The sequence below is a fragment of the Ranitomeya imitator genome, chromosome 7 (assembly GCF_032444005.1).
Source record: "Ranitomeya imitator isolate aRanImi1 chromosome 7, aRanImi1.pri, whole genome shotgun sequence".
In the NCBI taxonomy this organism is placed as follows: domain Eukaryota; kingdom Metazoa; phylum Chordata; class Amphibia; order Anura; family Dendrobatidae; genus Ranitomeya; species Ranitomeya imitator.
Window position 1 is genome coordinate 69,423,247 of NC_091288.1, and position 24,748 is coordinate 69,447,994.

The following is a 24,748-nucleotide window of genomic DNA, read 5'->3' on the forward strand; positions in this document are numbered from 1 at the left end:
CGTCTTTTGAATAAGATTACAGTCAAATATCAGTATCCTTTGCCATTGTTGACTGATTTGTTCGCTCGCATTAAGGGGGCTAAATGGTTCACTAAGATTGATCTTCGGGGTGCGTATAATCTTGTGCGGATAAGGCAGGGTGATGAGTGGAAAACCGCATTTAATACGCCTGAGGGCCATTTCGAGTATTTGGTGATGCCTTTTGGACTTTCTAATGCTCCTTCTGTCTTCCAGTCTTTTATGCACAATATTTTCCGTGAATATCTGGATAAATTTATTATCGTGTATTTGGATGATGTTTTGTTTTTTTCTGATGACTGGGAGTCTCATGTTCAGCAGGTCATGAAGGTGTTTCAGGTCCTGCGGGCCAATTCTTTGTTTGTAAAGGGTTCTAAATGTCTCTTTGGAGTCCAGAAGATTTATTTTTTGGGGTATATTTTTTCCCCTTCTACTATTGAGATGGATCCCGTCAAGGTTCAGGCTATTTGTGACTGGACGCAGCCTACATCTCTTAAGAGTCTACAGAAGTTCTTAGGCTTTGCTAATTTTTATTGTCGCTTCATAACTAATTTTTCTAGTGTTGTTAAGCCTTTGACGGATTTGACTAAAAAGGGTGCTGATGTTACTGATTGGTCTCCTGCGGCTGTGGAGGCCTTTCAGGAACTTAAGCGCCGGTTTTCTTCTGCTCCTGTGTTGCGTCAGCCAGATACGTCGCTTCCTTTTCAGGTTGAGGTTGATGCTTCCGAGATCGGAGCGGGGGCGGTTTTGTCACAGAGAAGCTCCGATGGCTCAGTGATGAAGCCATGTGCGTTCTTTTCTAGAAAATTTTCGCCCGCTGAACGGAATTATGATGTTGGTAATCGGGAGCTTTTGGCCATGAAGTGGGCATTTGAGGAGTGGCGTCATTGGCTTGAGGGTGCTAGACATCGTGTGGTGGTCTTGACTGATCACAAAAATCTGATGTACCTTGGGTCTGCCAAGCGTCTGAATCCTAGACAGGCTCGTTGGTCACTGTTTTTCTCCCGTTTCAATTTTGTGGTTTCATACCTGCCAGGTTCAAAGAATGTGAAGGCGGATGCTCTTTCTAGGAGTTTTGTGCCTGACTCCCCTGGAAATTCTGAGCCCACTGGTATCCTTAGGGATGGGGTGATTTTGTCGGCTGTCTCCCCAGACTTCCGACGTGCTTTGCAGGAGTTTCAGGCGGATAAACCTGATCGTTGTCCGCCGGAAAGACTGTTTGTTCCGGATAATTGGACCAGTAGAGTCATCTCCGAGGTCCATTCTTCTGTGTTGGCAGGTCATCCTGGAATATTTGGTACTAGAGACTTGGTGGCCAGGTCTTTTTGGTGGCCTTCCTTGTCGAGGGATGTGCGTTCTTTCGTGCAGTCTTGTGGAGTTTGCGCTCGGGCTAAGCCTTGCTGTTCTCGGGCCAGTGGATTGTTGTTACCTTTGCCTATCCCGAAGAGGCCTTTGACGCACATTTCCATGGACTTTATTTCGGATCTCCCTGTCTCTCAAAAAATGTCCGTCATATGGGTTGTGTGTGACCGCTTTTCTAAGATGGTTCATCTGGTACCCTTGCCTAAGTTACCTTCCTCCTCTGAGTTGGTCCCTCTGTTTTTTCAAAACGTGGTCCGTTTGCATGGCATTCCGGAGAACATCGTTTCTGACAGGGGATCCCAGTTTGTGTCTAGATTTTGGCGGACGTTCTGTGCTAAGATGGGCATTGATTTGTCCTTTTCGTCTGCATTCCATCCCCAGACGAATGGCCAGACGGAACGAACTAATCAGACTTTAGAAACTTATTTAAGGTGTTTTGTTTCTGCTGATCAAGATGACTGGGTTTCCTTTTTGCCGCTTGCCGAGTTTGCCCTTAATAATCGGGCTAGTTCTGCTACCTTGGTTTCTCCTTTCTTTTGTAATTCGGGGTTTCATCCTCGTTTTTCCTCTGGTCAGGTGGAGCCTTCTGATTGTCCTGGAGTGGACATGGTGGTGGATAGGTTGCATCGGATTTGGAGTCATGTGGTGGACAATTTGAAGTTGTCCCAGGAGAGGGCTCAGCAGTTTGCTAATCGTCGTCGCCGCGTGGGTCCTCGACTTCTTGTTGGGGACTTGGTGTGGTTGTCTTCTCGTTTTGTTCCTATGAAGGTCTCTTCTCCTAAGTTCAAGCCTCGGTTCATCGGTCCCTATAGGATCTTGGAAATTCTTAACCCTGTGTCGTTTCGTTTGGATCTCCCGGCATCGTTTGCTATTCATAATGTGTTCCATCGGTCGTTGTTGCGGAAGTATGAGGTACCTGTCGTTCCTTCGCTTGAGCCTCCTGCTCCGGTGCTGGTGGAGGGTGAATTGGAGTATGTTGTGGAGAAGATCTTGGATTCTCGTGTTTCCAGACGGAAACTCCAGTATTTGGTCAAGTGGAAGGGTTATGGTCAGGAGGATAATTCTTGGGTGATTGCCTCTGATGTTCATGCTGCCGATTTGGTCCGTGCTTTTCATAGGGCTCATCCTGGTCGCCCTGGTGGTTCTCGTGAGGGTTCGGTGACCCCTCCTCAAGGGGGGGTACTGTTGTGAGTTCTGTTTTTGGGCTCCCTCTGGTGGTTACTGATGGTACTGGGTGACTTGTGTTCTCTGCGGTCTCTGGTGTCCACCTGTTCCATCAGGTTATGGGTGTTTCCTATTTAACCTGGCCTTTTTGTCATTTCCTCGCCGGCTATCAATGTAATCAGCGTGTCTTTTACCTCTGCTCCCTGCGTATGTTTTCTTCAGGACAAGCTAAGTTTTGATTTTCCTGTTCCACGTTTTGCTTAATTTTTGTCTTAGTCCAGCTTGCAGATATGTGATTCCTTGCTGCTGGTTGCTCTAGTGGGCTGAAATTACTCCTCATGTTCCATGAGTTGGCACATGAGTTCCAGTAATTTCAGGATGGTTTTTTGAAGGGTTTTTCGCTGACCGCGCAGTTCACTTTTGTATCCTCTGCTATCTAGCTTTAGCGGGCCTCATTTTTGCTGATTCTATTTTCATAACTACGTATGTGCTTTCCTCTCATTTCACCGTTATTACATGTGGGGGGGCTGCTATTTCTGTGGGGTGTTTCTCTGGAGGCAAGTGAGGTCTGTGTTTCTTCTTATAGGGGAAGTTAATCCTTCGGCTGGCGCGAGACGTCTAGGAATCATCGTAGGCACGTTCCCCGGCTACTGCTAGTTGTGTGTTTAGGTTCAGGATCGCGGTCAGCTCAGGTTCCATCACCCTAGAGCTTGTTTTGTTTTTGTGCTTGTCCTTTTGTGATCCCCTGCCATTGGGATCATGACAGCTCTGTATTGAGGATCCTGAAGTCTTCAGTAAAGAGGTAAAGAGACTGCAACCTTGTGTCCTCGTTATTGACTACACCTCACTCCATCACCATCCACCTTACTGGGAAGCCCTGGGGACACACTTCACCTGTGGGAAGTTATACCATCCAGCTGCCATTCCATCACCCCAGCGGACCCCACAGCAGCGTCAGTCTCCCTGACCGAACACCACAGGTGGCATCACGAACCCTTGACAGACTGTACCACCTTTATTGGACGCCCCTTAGCAGGGTCACGGACCGGGTCTAGCCACCGTGACAGCCTCAGAAACAAACCAGAGAGGCCCGATACTGAGAACTCGTGGCCCTGTGTCTGGGGGCGCTCCACATTGATTAAATGTAATCCTAAGGTATTCTTTGTTTTATCTGTAGTTACTAGTGTTGAGCGATACCGTCCAATATTTGAAAGTATCGGTATTGGATGGTATCGGCCGATATCCGAAAAATATCGGATATCGTCGATACCAATATCCGATACCAATACAAGTCAATGGGACACAAATATCGGAAGGTATCCTGTAATGGATCCCAGGGTCTGAAGGAGAGGAAACTCCTTCAGGCCCTGGGATCCATATTCATGTGTAAAATAAAGAATAAAAATAAAAAATATTGATATACTTAACCTCTGACGCACCCTGGTCGTCACCGCTGCAACCGCCTTGCTTTCGTTCCGAAGAATGAGCGCGTAGAGGGCCTTCGATGACGTCGCGGCTTGTGATTGGTCGCTGAGCGGTCATGTAACGAAGGTGAGTAGAAAGTACGGTAAAAGTCAGCGGAAAAACAGACACTCACACATTAAAATGGATAATAATAATGATAATGCAAAGGTATATAAACTGTAATTAAAAGTTGTAAAAATGTTAAAAAAAAGTTGTTTAAAACCAAAGCGGGTGAAGGCAAGAATCTACTTTATAATTGTCTAAGGGTCACTTCCATCTGTCTGTCTTTCTGTCACGGTTATTCATTCGCTGATTGGTCTTGGTAGCTGCCTGTCATGGCTGCCGCGACCAATCAGCGACGGGCACAGTCAGGAAGAAAATGGCCGCTCCTTACTCCCCGCAGTCAGTGTCTGTCGCCCACATACTCCCCTCCGGTCACCGCTAACACAGGGTTAATGCGGTCGGTAACGCACTCCGTTACCGCCGCTATTAACCCTGTGTGTCCCCAACTTTTTACTTCTGACGCTGCCTATGCGGCATCAATAGTAAAACGATCTAATGTTAAAAATAATAATAATAAAAAGAAAAAACCTTATTCTCAACCTTCCGCCGTTGCGTCCTCTCCTCGGCACTGCAAGCGGCAGGTTCCGCTTCCAAAGATGCTATGGGAGAATGACCTTCCATGACATCACAGTCATGTGACCACGACGTCACGGTCATGTGACCGCGACATCATGGAAGGTCCTGCGCTCATACCAATCCTGGGACCGGACACCGCACACAAGCGCCGGAACTACAACAGGCTCTTCGGATGGTGAGTATGTTTCTTTTTTATTTTTTAACCTGTTACATATGTGACTGGGCAATATACTACCTGGCTGGGCAATATACTACGTGTCTGTGCTGTATATTACGTGGCTGTGCAATATACTACGCGACTGGGCAATATACTACGTGACTGGGCAATATACTACACGACTGGGCAATATACTACGTGACTGGGCAATATACTAAGTGGCTGGGCAATATACTACGTGGCTGGGCAATATACTACGTGGCTGGGCAATATACTACATCGCTGTGCAATATACTATGTGGCTGGGCAATATACTACGTGGCTCTGTGCTGTATATTACGTGGCTGTGCAATATACTACGTGACTGGGCAATATACTACGTGGCTGGGCAATATACTATGTGGCTGGGTAATATACTACATCGCTGTGCAATATACTACGTAGCTGGGCAATATACTATGTGACTGGGCAATATACTACGTGACTGGGCAATATACTACGTGGCTGGGCAATATACTACGTGGCTGGGCAATATACTACGTGGCTGGGCAATATTCTACATAGCTGGGCAATATTCTATGTGGCTGGGCAATATACTACGTGACTGGGCAATATACTATGTGACTGGGCAATATACTATGTGGCTGGGCAATATACTACGTGGCTGGCCAATATACTACGTGACTGGGCAAAATAGTACGTGGCTGGGCAATATAGTACGTGGCTGGGCAATATTCTTCGTGGCTGGGCAATATACTACGTGGCTGGGCAATATAGTACGTGGCTGGGCAATATACTATGTGGCTGGGCAATATAGTACATGGCTGGGCAATATTCTACGTGGCTGGGCAATATACTACATGGCTGGCCAATATACTACGTGACTGGGCAATATAGTACGTGGCTGGGCAATATAGTATGTGGCTGGGCAATATACTACTTGACTGGGCAATATACTACGTGACTGGGCAATATACTACGTGGCTGGGCAATATAGTACGTGGCTGGGCAATATAGTACGTGGCTAGGCAATATAGTACGTGGCTGGGCAATATAGTACGTGGCTGGGCAATATAGTACGTGGCTGGGCAATATTCTACGTGGCTGGGCAATATACTACGTGACTGGGCAATATACTACACGACTGGGAAATATACTACGTGACTGGGCAATATACTACGTGACTGGGCAATATACTACGTGGCTGGGCAATATACTACGTGGCTGGGCAATATAGTACGTGGCTAGGCAATATAGTACGTGGCTGGGCAATATAGTGCGTGGCTGGGCAATATAGTATGTGGCTGGGCAATATACTATGTGACTGGGCAATATACTACGAGGACATGCATATTCTAGAATACCCGATGCATTAGAATCGGGCAACCATCTAGTAAGTAAATAAATAGGGAGTAGTCCAATAAAAGAGAACCGGGGCTAGAGTAAGATGAAAGAGGAGAAGGCCATGCCCCCCAGGTACAATGAGTGGGCATTAAAAAAGGAAAGGGTATGGCCAAGAGGGTGGAGATGTGTGAGAGCCAAATTGTATACTGGCTTATAGGAAAAAACAAAATCCAGCTCACCATACCGACATTCCCAAGAGCTCGGAGCACGGAACCGCTGTGTCAGGGCGTAGACGAACAGGAAAGAGAAGGAGATCCAGCTCAACGAAATAGTGAAAAATACATAGTTTATTTCACTTAAAATATAGTGAAAGGACAAAACATCAGCATACAAAAAAATATTATAAAACCAAGGTCAACGCGTTTCCGGTGACTAAGCACCCTTAATCATGATTAAGGGTGCTTAGTCACCGGAAACGCGTTGACCTTGGTTTTATAATATTTTTTTGTATGCTGATGTTTTGTCCTTTCACTATATTTTAAGTGAAATAAACTATGTATTTTTCACTATTTCGTTGAGCTGGATCTCCTTCTCTTTCCTATACTGGCTTATACAAAATATTTATTTTGTAATATAAATTATAATAATAAGAAGAATAAATATATATGTAAAAAGCAGCTCTCCTCCGGATGAGGAAAATTGATATACTGGAGATATAAAATATTACAAATTGAAATACAACCAAAACAATGTCACCTGCGTGTGAGCGGAAGGGCATTCTGATACCATGCAATCTCTGCACAACTGCATTATAAAATTAAACCATATAAATAAATAGATTGATAAATAAAAGAATCAATAATGAAATTATATTAGACACGACAGTCATAGCGCCACAATAAAATCAGAGCTCGCCGGCGCCTATATTATATGGTGTTTTATGTATGACACGGGCGGAAAACCTTTTACAGATGCAGAATATGGATCAGATGAGACCAGCGATGCTAACCTTGTGGAGACAAGGTGAAATACCGCATTGCTATTAAATCTTTTACAACCTGAAGACTCCTTTATAATTACCTTCCACATCAGCCTGAGAGATGGATTATTTGTCAAACATTTTTCAATATATTTTGGGTTTTTTTCCAGAGGAGAAAGGGCGGTGTTAGCCAAACCTCAAAAGGCCAAAGAACTGAAATTGAAAATTCGTTTTTGAATACTACTAATATATTTTTGTGACTAGATAGCAAAGACTAAGTCTTGGTACTTCTAAGTAATGCTCTTATCTATTAATAATACATTACGTAGGAATTTTATACAATGGATTTATTACTTTTCTCTTATGCGCTCTGTGATCCAATCAAAATGTTTACAAAAAGTCTATTTCAAAGGGAAAAAATGCCGTCCAATCTACCAGAATAGAGCTGGGGAGCTGAGCAGATTTATAAAATATTCGGTAAGAAATATTTCAATATAACTTATAACTTATGATTGAACACCTGCTCATCCATGTCTTAGGAGTCCAGTGGGAGGTCTTAATAAATGACAGTTACTTACTAGAGCCGCCCACTAGACTCATAAGATAAAGCAATGATTTCAATCAATAAGTTAAAAATGTAACAAAATATTTTTTTAAACAAAACCAGTCTGCTAAGCTCCTCCTGCTCTACTAATCTTTTATTTTTATATAGCGCTAACATAGTCCGCAGCGCTTTACAGTTTTGCACACATTATCATCACTGTCCCCGTTGGGGCTCACAATCTTAATTCCCTATCAGTATGTCTTTGGAATGTGGGAGGAAACTGGAGGAAACCCACGCAAACATGGGGAGAACATACAAACTCCTTGCAGATGTTGTCCTTGGTGGGGTTTGAACCCAGGACTCCAGCGCTGCAAGGCTGCTGTGCTATCCACTGAGCCACCGTGCCACCCCACATGATGCTTGCTGATCCAACTGCTTGTTAACTACGACAGCTTTCCTTGAAAGTCAACATTACAATATAAATGTCATGTTATTTTTACCATTTGTATAGCTGTTTTCTAAAATCTTACTGATTGCTCAGCTTACCGCTAACATTCACAATGTTCCATGGCATCCATATGGTATCAGTATGGCATTAAAGGGTTTATCCTGAACTTTTTTTTATTATGGGCCTTAAAGGCAGGCAGTTGCTAACTACCTGCCTGTTCTACCCGGTACTGGCACAGAACGGTCACAGACCGCTCCTGCTGGCGGTTCAGCTGTTCATCATCAACAAAGCAGCTCCTTTCTTTCAGGCTGCTCTGTTGACGGGCTATGACTGCCATCATCATGCTGATTGACAGTCAGCTTTCCTCAGTTAGGCAGCGGGGAGCCAGCTGTTAATCAACATGACGTCGGCAGTCATGCCCCGTCAACAGTGCAGGGTGGAAGAGAAGCCGCTGCTCTGTCAATGTGAAGTTAGTGTAAACTGCTGGATCGCAGGCAGGAGTGGTCCAGTCTGCGGCTGCTCTGTGCCAACAGAGAGCGGAGTCGGGCACATCAGGCATGTAGGTAGCAATCACCAGCCTGTTTTTTGTTTTTTTCTAGCTATTGGTATTAAAGCAATGTCCTGAATAAACCCTTTTAAGGGATCATTAATATCATGGGCTGTTTTCCATCAATGAGCATGACACTATGTTAAAACTCGGATCGTACATATTACATGGGATAGAGAATCAACTGTGGAGACAGGAAACACCTTTGGCACTGCAGGTATACTCTATATTAATCATTGGTACCAGATAAAATGTAGATGAGCTCAAGATGGATTTTATTGGAAAAACACAAGACTATGCCTTCGCCCGGCATTTGAGAACAGCTAATCGGCAGGTGTTGGACCCCGACCAATCAGACATTGATGACTTTTCCCAAGAAGAGATCATCAATGAAAAAGTAGTGGATAACCTCTTAAACCCCCCCAAAAATGAACTGGGGTATAGGCTGAAACATTTTGCCTTTGTTTTTTTTCAATCATATCCAGCTTGTCTTCACATGTTGGGTAACAGGAGTGGACATATCGTTGGTGCAACCTGTGCAGCCGCACACATGCCCAAGGCCCAAGGCGGAATTCTGTATTATTTATGATGACTTATTGGGCTGTAATGGGCCCATATATTGTTTTTGCAGATGGGGCCCTCTTCTGTCTGGGTCAGCTAGTGCTGGGTAATACATTTCTTCCATTACCGTTGATTACTACAGAGTGTATCTGCTGCGCCAAAGGTTTTGATCAGTTGATTCCCTACTTATCCCAGGTTCCATTCTGAAGGACACCATAGGTTGACAGTACCAGCTTGAAGCTGACTCCAATGCTTCACATAAATGTACACCGGTGTTGTGCTCATCATTAGCTCAACTGTTGATGTTGAGCACTTCTGGTTTTTCACCTACTTGACAATCAATACCTATTCATTGCTACCCTGAGAAAACATGATTCGGTATGTGTCATCCAATAGAACATGCTTTGGTTTACATAAACTACACAAAAATAATCAATCTATACTTTTGACTAGAGTTGAGCGACCTTGACCTTTTTAGAGTCGAGCCGGGTTTCGCGAAACCCGACTATCTCAAAAGTCGGGTCGAGTGAAATCGGCCGATTATGGCGAAAAGTCGGGATCGACCGAAACACGAAACCCAATGCAAGTCAATGGGGCAGCATAGTCGGCAGTGAGTGGGGGCCAGGAAAACACCTAGAGTGCCCATTTTAATGTCAAAACCATCCATTCTTCTTAATGAAGCTTGTCAAGCGTAATTTACCTTATAATAATTGGAAGGCATTTGAAATTGGGGGTCATTTGGCTAAAGTTGTGTGGGGTAGGGCTGGTTCAAGTAATTAGTGGGCCCAGGAAATCTGGACCACGTCACGGCAGTGGAGCAGGGAGAGGTAAGTATTTCAACTTTGCAAGTGCTGTGATCCTGAGCAAGCAGGGGGGGCCCACTTGTTGGCATTGGCACTGGCACAGGGCCCCTCAAAGTACAGCGGTGTGTTTGCACGGCGGGGGCGCCTCCCACCGGCAGCAACACTTTTGCGTACTATGAGAGGCCCTGTGCCAGTGACGTCGCCAACTAGTATTCCTCCCCCCACCTGATGAAGGAACCTGCACTTTCATCTGCACCTTACTCTTTGTCCCCGTGTAAGGTGGTATGGTATGCGGGAAGAGCAACCTGACTTTCAGCAGGGTCACAATGTTGTTGTGTAGCATGCACGGGGAATGTTGCGTTATGGGTCAATGTACCAGCAGACTCATCTATCACTGGCTGGGCAATGGGCACGATGAAGTGGAAACACAGATATAGGCCCAAAGAATAAAGTGGGCTAAATGCAGTTCAAAATTGGTAACACAGGAATAACCAGGGGGCATTGCAGTGGAGGACAACTGGAATGAGAGGCTGACACAGAGAGTAGGGCCAAATCAGTAAGTAGTCGAAATGCAGTTCAAAATTGGCAACCGTAGTAAACAGGCGGCACAGCGTTGTTCAGTGGAGGAGAACAGCAAGGAGTGGCAGACACCGATAGTAGGCCCCAACCCAACTAGTAGGCCAAATGCAGTCTAACATTAACAACTACTTAACGAGAGCCTGAAAATGGAATTTCAGGACAGGAAACCAGGAGAACAGCAAGGAGTGGCAGACACCGATAGTAGGCCCCAAACCAACTAGTACGCCAAATGCAGTTGTTCCATTTAACCACAATTTAATGAGAGCCTGAAGATAGAAGCTCAGGAAAGGCAACCTGGGGAACACCTTGGAGTGTAACACACCATCTCTCTCCACCCCATACCCATTTTGTAGGCCTAATGCAGTGTACTTTTCTACAACTACTAAACGAGAGTCGGAAGACCGAAGCAATGGCAAGGAAACCTGGGGAACACCTTGGAGTGTAACACACCATCTCTCTCCACCCCATACCCAATTTGTAGGCCTAATGCAGTGTAGTTTCCAAGAACTACTAAACGAGAGCCGGAAGATTGTAGCACAGGAAAGGCAACCTGGGGAACACCTTGGAGTGTAACACACCCTCTCTCTACACCCCATACCCAATTTGAAGGCCTAATGCAGTGTAGTTTCCAAGAACTACTAAACGAGAGCCGGAAGATCGAAGCTCAGGAAAGGCAACCTGGGGAACACCTTGGAGTGTAACACACCCTCTCTCTACACCCCATACCCAATTTGGGATCAACATGTTGATTTGGGATCAACATGTTAGGGCATGTTAGGTTAGGCTATGGGTTGAACTAGATGGACATATAGTCTTCCTTCAACCTTAATAACTATGTAACTATGTAACTATGTAATGCAGCGTAGTTTCCAACAACTACTAAACGAGAGCCGGAAGATCAAAGCTCAGGAAAGGCAACCTGGGGAACACCTTGGAGTGTAACAAACCCTCTCTCTACACCCCATACCCAATTTGTAGGCCTAATGCAGCGTAGTTTCCGACAACTACTAAACGAGAGCATGAAGATCGAAGCTCAGGAAAGGCAACCTGGGGAACACCTTGGAGTGTAACACACCCTCTCTCTACACCCCATACCCAATTTGAAGGCCTAATGCAGTGTAGTTTCCAAGAACTACTAAATGAGAGCATGAAGATCGAAGCTCAGGAAAGGCAACCTGGGGAACACCTTGGAGTGTAACACACCCTCTCTCTACACCCCATACCCAATTTGAAGGCCTAATGCAGTGTAGTTTCCAACAACTACTAAACGAGAGCCGGAAGATCGAAGCTCAGGAAAGGCAACCTGGGGAACACCTTGGAGTGTAACATACCCTCTCTCTACACCCCATACCCAATTTGAAGGCCTAATGCAGTGTAGTTTCCAAGAACTACTAAACGAGAGCCGGAAGATCGAAGCTCAGGAAAGACAACCTGGGGAACACCTTGAAGTGTAACACAACGTCTCTCTACACCACGGAAGGGCTGATTCTTAGGAAGGAAGGCTGTTGGAAATAAGCATTGCGCGTCCGAGGGTGATTATATTCTTATTAGGTATATACTCACCCTCGGACGCGCCCTGCTTCTTTATTTGGAATGAATGATTATTTGCAATGTGGTGTTGACTTTCTCTATTATTTTGGTAATTAATGATTTTATTATTTTCATTGTTTTGCATCTTCTCGGCAATAATATAAAGAAGACGCGACAGGACAACACTCGGTGGATGCCATATCTGTGTTTTCAATTTAAAAAACCTTTCAGTTAAATACTTGCAGGATAAAGTAATTGTAGCTGGTGGCCATTTTTAGTACTGTACCAGATTTTAGTTGTGTGTTTGTTTTTAATGTTAAAATGTCTGCATTTGATATCTCACCAGTATTTTCTTTTTTATAAGCAAAATACTTTTTTTTTTATTTTATGATGTTGGTTCAAGGGGTACACGGGCAGCAGTAGACAGGTCAGTGTAGGCCTAGTGGAAGGAGGGACCGCAGACAGGCTTCGAAGCCCTAACATAATAAATTGGGCTGCCTGTAGGCAGTTTAAAATTGGTTCCAGGGGAACACGGGCAGCAGTAGACAGGTCAGTGGAGGCCTAGTGGAAGGAGGGACCGCAGACAGGCTTCGAAGGCCTAACATAATAAAATGGGCTGGCTGTAGGCAATTTAAAATTGGTTCCAGGGGAACACGGGCAGCAGTAGACAGGTCAGTGGAGGCCTAGTGGAAGGAGGGACTGCAGACAGGCTTCGAAGGCCTAACATAATAAAATGGGCTGGCTGTAGGCAATTTAAAATTGGTTCCAGGGGAACACGGGCAGCAGTAGACAGGTAAGTGGAGGCCTAGTGGAAGGAGGGACCGCAGACAGGCATCAAAGGCCTAACATCATAACATTGGGCTGTTGGCAATTTAAAATTGGTTCCAGGGGTACACGGGCAACAGTGGTCTGGTCAGTGGAAGTCTAGTGGAAGGAGTGACGGCAGACAGGCATCAAAGGCCTAACATAATAACATTTGGCTGTTGGCAATTTAAAATTGGTTCCAGGGGTACACGGGCAACAGTGGTCTGGTCAGTGGAAGTCTAGTGGAAGGAGTGACGGCAGACAGGCTAAGAAGGCCTAACATAACAAAATTGGGCTGGCTGTAGGCAAGTTTAAATTGGTTCCAGGGGAACACGGCCAGCAGTGGCCTGGTCAGTGTAGTAGTTGTAGAAAGAACGGACCGCAGACAGGCTTCGAAGGCCTAACATAACAAAAATGTCAAAACAATGGTATTGTCAGTGCCAGGCATTGAAGGATGTCAGCGCATAGACTAAACATTGGTGAAGCTGTGAGAGATAATTTTGCTAGTGGTAGAGCACTGTTTGAGCTGGGGGGGGGGAACTGTCTTGTGGCCGGCGGTACAGGCCCAGGGCCCCTCATATTACAATGGTGTGTCTGACGTTGGGTGCGCACCACCACCGCCAGAGACACTTTATTGTACTATGAGGGACCCAGTGGCAGTGCCGTCGACCAAAAGCGGGCACACCCACCTCTTCAGACAAACAGCACTCTCACGGGTGCTGGCGCAAAGTGGCGATACCACGGCCCCGTGTGGGGAGTTTGGCCATTTTGTTAGGAGTAAACATGTCGTATGCTGGACAATCAGGTGCAGAAAATTACGAGATTGGAAAAGTCATTCAGAAGAGTCCACAGGCAAGACCTTTTCATAGGAAAGTTAGGTGTCAGCCGGGCAAGGTGGGGCAAAAGATTTCGAAATCCAGTTGTGGTTCATTTTAATGAAGGTTAGATCATCTACATTTTGGGTAGCCAGACGAGTCCTTTTTTCAGTTAGTATTGAACCTGCAGCACTGAATACTCTTTCTGATAGGACACTAGCTGCCGGGCAAGCAAGCTCCTGCAATGCATATTCTGCCAATTCTGGCCAGGTGTCTAATTTGGATGCCCAGTAATCAAATGGGAATGACGGTTGAGGGAGAACGTCGATAAGGGATGAAAAATAGTTTGTAACCATACTGGACAAATGTTGTCTCCTGTCACTTTGAATTGATGCTGCAGTACCTGTCCTGTCTGCGGTCATAGCAAAATCACTCCACAACCTGGTCAGAAAACCCCTCTGGCCAACGCCACTTCTGATTTCTGCCCCTCTAACACCTCTGGTCTGCTGGTCCCTGGAGCTCGTGTGAGAACGATCACGGGCGCTGTGTGCAGGGAATGCCAGAAGCAAACGGTCAACAAGAGTTGATTGTTTTGTTGCTAATATTAGTTCCAAGTTCTCATGTGGCATAATATTTTGCAATTTGCCTTTATAGCGAGGATCAAGGAGGCAGGCCAACCAGTAATCATCATCGTTCATCATTTTTGTAATGCGTGTGTCCCTTTTGAGGATACGCAAGGCATAATCCGCCATGTGGGCCAAAGTTCCAGTTGTCAAATCTGCGGTTGTGCTTGGTTGAGGGGCAGTTGCAGGCAAATCTACGTCACTTGTGTCCCTCAAAAAACCAGAACCCGCCCTTGCCACGCCACCAATTTCCAATGACCCCGGGAAAGCTTCCTCATTAAAAATATACTCATCCCCATCATCCTCCTCATCCTCCACCTCCTCTTCGCCCGCTACCTCGTCCTGTACACTGCCCTGACCAGACAATGGCTGACTGTCATCAAGGCTTTCCTCTTCCTCTGGTGCAGACGCCTGATCCTTTATGTGCGTCAAACTTTGCATCAGCAGACACATTAGGGGGATGCTCATGCTTATTATGGCGTTGTCTGCACTAACCAGCCGTGTGCATTCCTCAAAATACTGAAGGACTTGACACATGTCTTGAATCTTCGACCACTGCACACCTGACAACTCCATGTCTGCCATCCTACTGCCTGCCCGTGTATGTGTATCCTCCCACAAAAACATAACAGCCCGCCTCTGTTCGCACAGTCTCTGAAGCATGTGCAGTGTTGAGTTCCACCTTGTAACAACGTCTATGATTAGGCGATGCTGGGGAAGGTTCAAAGAACGCTGATAGGTCTGCATACGGCTGGAGTGTACAGGCGAACGGCGGATATGTGCGCAAAGTCCACGCACTTTGAGGAGCAGGTCGGATAACCCCGGATAACTTTTCAGGAAGCACTGCACCACCAGGTTTAAGGTGTGAGCCAGGCAAGGAATGTGTTTCAGTTGGGAAAGGGAGATGGCAGCCATGAAATTCCTTCCGTTATCACTCACTACCTTGCCTACCTCAAGATCTACAGTGCCCAGCCACGACTGCGTTTCTTGCTGCAAGAACTCGGACAGAACTTCCGCGGTGTGTCTGTTGTCGCCCAAACACTTCATAGCCAATACAGCCTGCTGACGTTTGCCAGTAGCTGCCCCATAATGGGAGACCTGGTGTGCAACAGTGGCAGCTGCGGATGGAGTGGTTGTGCGACTGCGGTCTGTGGACGAGCTCTCGCTTCTGCAGGAGGACGAGGAGGAGGAGGAGGAGGAGGGGGTGCGAACGGCTACAGCCAACTGTTTCCTAGACCGTGGGCTAGGCAGAACTGTCCCAAACTTGCTGTCCCCTGTGGACCCTGAATCCACCACATTTACCCAGTGTGCCGTGATGGACACGTAACGTCCCTGGCCATGCCTACTGGTCCATGCATCTGTTGTCAGGTGCACCTTTGTGCTCACAGATTGCCTGAGTGCATGGACGATGCGCTCTTTAACATGCTGGTGGAGGGCTGGGATGGCTTTTCTGGAAAAAAAAGTGTCGACTGGGTAGCTCGTAGCGTGGTACAGCGTAGTCCATCAGGTCTTTGAAAGCTTCGCTTTTAACTAACCGGTAGGGCATCATCTCTAACGAGATTAGTCTAGCTATGTGGGCGTTCAAACCCTGTGTACGCGGATGCGAGGCTAAGTACTTCCTTTTTCTAACCATAGTCTCATGTAGGGTGAGCTGGACTGGAGAGCTGGAGATCGTGGGACTAGCGGGGGTGCCGGTGGACATGGCAGACTGAGAGACGGTGGGAGATGGAATTGTTGCCGCCGGTGCCCTAGATGCAGTGTTTCCTACTACGAAACTGGAGATTCCCTGACCCTGACTGCTTTGGCCTGGCAAAGAAACCTGCACAGATACTGCAGGTGGTGCAGAAAATGGTGGCCCTACACTGACGGAAGGGATGTAGCGTTGCTGACTAGCTTCATTGGCCGAGGGTGCTACAACCTTAAGGGACGTTTGGTAGTTAGTCCAAGCTTGCAAATGCATGGTGGTTAAATGTCTATGCATGCAACTTGTATTGAGACTTTTCAGATTCTGCCCTCTGCTTAAGGTAGTTGAACATTTTTGACAGATTACTTTGTGCTGATCAATTGGATGTTGTTTAAAAAAATGCCAGACTGCACTCTTTCTAGCATCGGATACCTTTTCAGGCATTGCAGACTGAGCTTTAACCGGATGGCCACGCTGTCCTCCAACAGGTTTTGACTTTGCCACGCGTTTTGGCCAAGATACGGGCCCGGCAGATGGAACCTGTTGCGATGTTGATGCCTGCTGCGGCCCCTCCTCCTCCGCAGAACTGCTGCCGCCTGCACCCTGTTCCCCCAATGGCTGCCAATCGGGGTCAAGAACTGGGTCATCTATTACCTCTTCTTGTAGCTCGTGTGCAACTTCGTCTGTGTCACCGTGTCGGTCGGTGGTATAGCGTTCGTGATGGGGCAACATAGTCTCATCAGGGTCTGATTCTTGATCAGCACCCTGCGAGGGCAATGTTGTGGTCTGAGTCAAAGGACCAGCATAGTAGTCTGGCTGTGGCTGTGCATCAGTGCACTCCATGTCAGATTCAACTTGTAATGGGCATGGACTGTTAACTGCTTCACTTTCTAAGCCAGGGACGGTATGTGTAAAGAGCTCCATGGAGTAACCCGTTGTGTCGCCTGCTGCATTCTTCTCTGTTGTTGTTTTTGCTGAAGAGGACAAGGAAGCGACTTGTCCCTGACCGTGAACATCCACTAACGACGCGCTGCTTTGACATTTACCAGTTTCACGAGAGGAGGCAAAAGAGCTAGAGGCTGAGTCAGCAAGATAAGCCAAAACTTGCTCTTGATGCTCCGGCTTTAAAAGCGGTTTTCCTACTCCCAGAAAAGGGAGGGTTCGAGGCCTTGTGTAGCCAGACGACGAACCTTGCTCCACAGCTCCAGACTTAGGTGCAATATTTTTTTTCCCACGACCACCTGATGCTCCACCACTACCACTACCCTCATTACCAGCTGACAATGAACGCCCCCGGCCACGACCTCTTCCACCAGACTTCCTCATTGTTTTAAAAACGTTACCAAACGAACGGTATTTGTTGCTGTCACACAACTTACACGGTGAGCTATAACTTCAGTATGATTTAGCTACCCCTTTACAGGTGGGTGAGACCACAACGAAAATCAGCCACAATGTTACACACTCTGTTGTTGTTGGCAACAAATGAGATGGCACACACGCAGGACTGTCACTGAAGCGCAAATGTAAATATTTATCTCCCACTGATTTGTGTTTGTTTTTTTTAAAAGGGAGACTTCAGAAAAAAAAAAAATTAAAAAAAAATTATTTTTTACAGAAGAATTTATAAAACAAATAAAATGAAATGATTTTTTCAGGGAGAATTTAGGAAAAAAAAAAAAAAAAAGGCTTTGTAGGGCCCACTGAGTGAGAGAGGACGCACACAGGAGTCAGGAGTGGCACACAAGCCCAGAGGCCAATATTAATCTCCCACCGATTGATTTAGTTATTTTTTTTGGTAGATTTTGGAACCCAAATCAAGCAAAAAAATTAATAGGCTTTCTATGGCCCACAATTGGGGAGAGAGAGAGAGATGGCACACCCAGGAGTCAAGACTGGCACACAAGCAGAAGGGGCAATATGAATCTCCCACAGATTTTTTTTTTTTTTTTTTTTTTTCAGGGAGACTTTAGAGAAAAAAAAATACAAAAAAAATGATTTTTTTCAGGAATAATTTAGAAACCAAAGAAAATAAAATGATTTTTTCAGGGAGAATTTAGAAAACAAATAAAACAAAAAATAGGCTTTCTAGGGCCCACTGAGTGACAGATGACGCTCACAGGAGTCAGGAGTGGCACACAAGCCCAGAGGCCAATATTAATCTCCCACTGATTGATTTAGTGATTTTTTTTGGTAGATTTTGGAACCCAAATCAAGCAAAAAAATTAATAGGCTTTCTATGGCCCACTATTTGTGAGAGAGATGGCACGCTCAGGACTGGCACACAAGCCCAGAGGCCAATATTAATCTCCCATTTTTTTTTTTTTCCAGGGAAAATTTATAAACCCAATAAAAAAAATAATAATAAATAGGCTTTCTATGGCCCACTATCTGAGAGAGAGAGATGGCACGCTTAGGACTGGCACACAAGCCCAAAGGCCAATATTAATCTCCCACTGATTGATTGATTGATTTTTTCAGGTAGAATTATGAACCCAAATCAACCAAAAAAATAAATAGGCTTTCTATGGCCCACTATTTGTGAGAGAGATGGCACGCTCAGGACTGGCACACAAGCCCAGAGGCCAATATTAATCTCCCACTTTTTTTTTTTTCCAGGGAAAATTTATAAACCCAATAAAATAATAAAAAAATAGGCTTTCTATGGCCCACTATCTGAGAGAGAGAGAGAGATGGCACGCTTAGGACTGGCACACAAGCCCAAAGGCCAATATTAATCTCCCACTGATTGATTTATTGATTTTTTCAGGTAGAATTTAGAACCCAAATCAAGCAAAAAAATTAATAGGCTTTCTATGGCCCACTGAGTGAGAGATGGCACACACAGGAGTAAGGAGTGGCACACAAGCCCTGAGGCCAATATTTTTCTCCCACTGATTGATGTTGTGATTTTTTCTGGTAGATTTTGGAACCCAAATCAAGCAAAAAAATAAATAGGCTTTCTATGGCCCACTGAGTGAGAGATGACACAGACAGAGATGGCACTCTAGCAGAAATGTCAATCTTAATCTCCCACAAAAAAAAAAAAAAAGGAACTGTCCTTCAATTACTATCTCCCTGCAGTAATCTCAGCCAGGTATGGCAGGCAGCAATAAGGAGTGGACTGATGCACAAATTAAATAAAAAGTGTGGACAAACAAACAAGATAGCTGTGCAGAAAGGAAGAGGATTTGTGCTTTGAAAAAAGCAGTTGGTTTGCACAGCGGCGTACACACAGCAATGCAGCTATCAGGGAGCCTTCTAGGGCAGCCCAATGAGCTACAGCGCTGAGGAAAAAAAAAAAAAAGGAGCTTCCACTGTCCCTGCACACCGAAGGTGGTGTTGGGCAGTGGAAATCGCTACAGCACAAGCGGTTTTGTGGTTAATGGACCCTGCCTAACGCTATCCCTGCTTCTGACGAAGCGGCAGCAACCTCTCCCTAAGCTCAGATCAGCAGCAGTAACATGGCGGTCGGCGGGAACGCCCCTTTATAGCCCCTGTGACGCCGCAGACAGCAAGCCAATCACTGCAATGCCCTTCTCTAAGATGGTGGGGACCAGGACCTATGTCATCACGCTGCCCACACTCTGCGTTTACCTTCATTGGCTGAGAAATGGCGCTTTTCGCATCATTGAAACGCGACTTTGGCGCGAAAGTCGCGTACCGCATGGCCGACCACGCACAGGGGTCGGATCGGGTTTCATGAAACTCGACTTCGCCAAAAGTCGGCGACTTTTGAAAATGTTCGACCCGTTTCGCTCAACCCTACTTTTGACGTAAAATGCATTAGCACATTTTTTTTATCATGGGGCCATGGATCTTTTAAAATACCAATGCAATACTGATGACATATGGATATATTAGTATGTTAAGCACTCTCCATAATGTTAATCAGGCATTTTCTAATGACAGTGTGTACTAAGGATGATGGACTGTGCTGTCGCATTCCTCTCCCTGAAGACACCACCACTTCATGTGTATCATGTCATGCATCTTTGTATATATTGTGTCATGTGAATTGGATTGCATTGTGGTGTTTTGCCTGTGTAATGTATAGAGTGGGATAAGTATTATATGTATAGTGTGTAGCAGTGTTATAGGGAATGTATAGTGTAAGATGCGTAATGTAGTGCAAGGAACTTCTGCCCAGCAACAGACAGCAAGGTCAGAAGTAAAGTGTTGGGACTAGCCCACAGGGGAGGGCTTAGTGATAGGGACAGGAGTGCACTTCCTGGGTAGAGTTAATAAGAGTTTGGAGAGTACCAAGTCTCCAGAGGTGATCCACAGCTAGAAGAGACTGGAGAGAGAAATAGCGAGATCTTAAAGAGAGTTACTGACGAGACTGGGAGACCTTCCAGAAGACATTATCAGACAAGATGCCGAGTCACGAGAAACCCCAGATCTTGTTATTGCCGAAGGTAATGGACCTAATGAGGATGAAGAGCATGGGACTAGTGGGGGTCCCGAGCAGCAGATCCAGGGCACCCATAGTGATAGGACGTGGAACTGCTGAGCGAGTGGAGAGAAACTCGCTGACCAGGAATGTGGCCTAGAAGCTGGGTTGTGGTGATGTGGAGACCAAACAGATCAGCTGCAGAGCCCTGGAGTAGCCTACAGAGGAAAGATAAAGTGTGAATGAAAAGGCTTCTTGCAGTAAAGGAAAATGCTTAAGACTGTGTACCCGTTATCCCTTGCACAAAACCCTTATCAAGCTAAGTCCCCATTTTTGAACTAAAGTCCCCATTTTATTCATGGTTGAAGTTTGTGATCCTGGCTAAGCCAACACCATCGGCTAAAGTCGGCGTGCACGGGTGTAAGGCCCACACAACAACAACACCAACACCCAGCCAGCACTTTCATGTAGCGCCCCATGGCATGACTGGAGAAGACAGGTGCTTCTCCTGCGGTACCGCCCCGCCCCGCGCCGCGCTACAGTGTCACATGCATTTTATTCCATTAACCCTTGTATGGCATTTGGTGGCGCTTGTTGAAAACTGCTGTATATATTTTTTTTTTTTTTAAAGTGTAAAATTAGCATTTATAATATCACATAATATATAGTGTTTGCAGTTCTCTCTAGGGAAAATAGAACAAAGGTAAGTGAATAAATTGAGGGAACAGTATACCGTCAATAGTTTTTATTGAGCTGAACACTCTAGAGTGTTGAAAAGTGTCGAGTTCTTATGAGAAAGCAGCAAAATACAAGCTAAAAGGCGGGGTCTAGTCCGCTATTTGTTATCATTGTTTCTTGCAGAGAGGTGACCCCACTGGTAAAATTCTATCCGGATTACATGTGATGGTTTTGTGTAAACTGTTAGACTGAAGTAAGAGTATATTGATTACTATACATGCGTTATCTGGGCGGAGTTATTTTAATACAGCAAATGCACAATCAATGGTTTCTGAAGAAAAGAAATCCATGGGTCCTGACTGAGTTAAGGGCAATAAAGTCGACTCCTGTAGTGTTATATGCTGTGATAGAGGACAGCACCATGGAATTAATGGTGCTATATATATAAATAATAATAATAGAGGAAGCATCTCTACAGTCTGTACTGCTTTCCAGGCACAAGAAGTTAACGCTTCTCTTACTCTTTCAGTTAGTGGAACCATTGACACCAAGCGGCACAGCACCAAACCAAGCCCAACTACGGATCCTAAAGGAAACGGAACTCAAGAGGGTCAAAATCCTGGGATCAGGCGCTTTTGGCACAGTATACAAGGTGAGAATTGTTGTTGCACGCACAATCAGCAACGTCTATACTAAGGAATTGTCCAAATTTGGTACAAAAGTCTATGTGACTGCAGACTTGTACATAGCGCACACTGTCAGATCGGGTGGTCAAGTCAGCATAAGTACGTGGCCACATTCCAACCAGACGTGCATGAACTCGCTCAATTCACATGCATTGAGCAAGGCCACACACGTCTAGTTGGAATGTGGCCGGCAGTATCCATATCTTAGACTTGCGGTCGCCCAGGCTCCAACATCGGAGAATCCAGATAGCGTGACTGCAGACTTTCGTGCCAAACGTGGACAACATCTTTACATAAAAAAAAAATGTTTCCAGAGATGAGAACTTATTACAGCAATTCAGTGGTTAAAGGCACATGTTGTACCAATGGCCTTCTTTTGGTAGCCGATGTTGCACTGAAGCACCTCTTGTGGTTGTTTCGGGGCCTTTGGAAAGGAACCCAAGTCTGGATAGTTTCTTCCCCTTTGCCATTGGGTTGCGAGAAGTTCTCCAGCTACAGAGGGACGTTATTCATAATTTGGGATTGGCTCCAAATGTCTTGTAGTGCGAAACAAATGTAGGACTAAGCCCGGCCGCGTACAGTAATGACGGGGGGATCGCTCTCCTAGAGGGCTCGCTCTCCTCTATGTATGCCACTGCCAAAGACATTTAGGTAATGCTTAATAAAATCCTATCATGGACACAGAATAATTTCCTGACAGATGGAAATGTGTTTCGGTGGAGCTGTTGGGATATTTCTCTTTGCAGATTACCATAATCATTACTTGCCTATGTCCGATGCAGAACAATTGAAGGCCCGGTTCTTAATGATTTGTGCATTGATTGAAATGATTTATTGCAGGAAAGTTCTTTCAATAACAGCAAACAAATCTGTGCATATACTGGATGCTAATGAAGAATGTCCCAGTAATGGAAAGATATTGGAACACTTTCTGTATCAGTTTGAGGTTTACTACTATTGTCTGTCTGTTCCTCAAACATTTCACCGAGAACTCTCACTACATGTATTCCAACCTCCTGCAGATGGCCTAATTATCCAACGAATATTTCTATCAACGTTTCGTGCATTAACACATATAACACAAAATTGCAGTCGATTTATTTTTTACAATTCATCTTTTATTGTAGTAGCGTCTTCTTTGAGCACCAGGGCCCAGATGTAACTGCTACCTCGGCACCCCTTAGGGCTCACCGACACAAGCGAATGCATCAGGCTATGGATAGCACTCGGATCAATGTTATTATATAGGTCAGTGCGGATTAAAGTTTTTGTCTCATGCCAACTCAGCATGAGAAAAAAATTGCAGCATGCTAAGACTTCACCCATTCAAGTCTACAGGGGTGTGGAAATCATCGGGCTGCACTTGGGTGACATCTGAGTGCAGTTTGACTTCCGCGGACTCACACAATGGAGAAGATGGAGAAATTTTGTTCTCTATTCTGTCCTCACAGTGTTCTGCAATTCTATCATCTGAGATCATCGGATCACACTGAGCTGACACTCAGATCAAAGTCTTATCAGAGTTTGATCCAAGTGTCATTTACATCAGAGGTCCCCAACTCCAGTCCTCAAGGCCCACCAACAGGTCATGTTTTCAGGATTTCCTTTGCATTGCACAGGTGATGCAATTATTACCTGGGCAAAACTAAGGAAATCCTGAAAACATGACATGTTGGTGGGCCTTGAGGACTGGAGTTGGGGACCTCTGATTTACATAATCCGATTCTCTTGGAAGAGAGACCTCTATGGTCATGTGACCGTAGCCTTATAGCTACACCCCTGTACCTGTAATACCTATATTAATATGATGGTGTTTTACCATTCATTATTGCATACAATATCATACTAAGGGCTTCAGCACGTGGCCATTATTCTATGGGGTGGTGCAGATACCAGATTTTTTTCCTCAAACTGAAGCGATCCGATAAATAAATAGTTGCATGTCGGATTGCAGTCATCCAAGCAAGTCAATCAGCCAGAGGAAAACATCAGACTGCACTTGGATGGCATCTGAGTGCAGTCCGATTTTCACAACTGACAGAATGGAGAAGATGGAGACATTTTTATACATCTTCTACTTATCAGAGATAATCGAATCACACTGTGCTCACACTCTGATCAGAGATGTTTGCAGAATTGACCCAAATTTCCTGCCTAAGAGACTACATGGTTGTCTACACCTTGCCTGATATAGAAAAACAAATAGGAAAAAACACCTGATGTCTTATCCGTGTACTTATGATACTCAAGAAATAAATAAGAAATAAAGAAAATTAAAATCTAATATTCTTTTATGGTGTATAAATGCAGGACTTTCCGCATTTAGCATTGCTCTGGGAATGACCCCAATTAGCGCCGACTTTTGTATTGACTTTCCTATGTTCTCTCTGTGCTTTACGTTTCTGGGTAATATGGTAACCGGCTATCCAACAAGACACACTGATAACTGGTTTCCTATGAAAACGAGAACGTTAGAGCCATCATTGCTGGATATCTAATATGGGCAGCAGGAAATAAATCTAGCAGACATGCGTTTCTGATTAGAGACATTTTTTCTGATCTCTTCATTTGTTACCTGTTTTTTTCACTGTATTGAAAATAAATGTTCTGCATTATCATGATGCATCAATCGTACATAACGTCAAAGGCCTGAGCCCTAATGTAAAATGTGGAAGAGGCTAAGGATTTATATTGGGGTCCATTTGTGTGGAGCTAGATGGTTGAGGATCAGACCTTCACCGTTCTGATATTGGTAGACAATCCTAAACAAAAGCCATGGAAGAGAATCCGTCAGCACATTTTTGCTATGTAATCTGATAGCAGCATGATATAGGAGCAGAGACGCTGATTCCAGGGATGTGTCACTTGCTCAGCAGATTGCTGTAGTTTCCTTGCAATCAGTGTTTTATCAGCAGGAGATTATTGC

At 45.2% G+C, this 24,748-nt stretch overlaps 1 protein-coding gene across 2 annotated transcripts in view; it reads left to right on the plus strand.

Annotated features, from left to right (window-relative positions):
• ERBB4 (erb-b2 receptor tyrosine kinase 4) overlaps window positions 1-24,748 on the plus strand; it is a 1,426,503-nt gene that overhangs the window by 1,015,218 nt on the left and 386,537 nt on the right. For both annotated transcript variants that reach the window (XM_069733421.1, XM_069733420.1), the window contains exon 18: window positions 21,666-21,788. In XM_069733421.1, coding sequence (XP_069589522.1) covers window positions 21,666-21,788 — 123 coding nt within the window. The remainder of the gene's footprint in view (window positions 1-21,665; window positions 21,789-24,748) is intronic.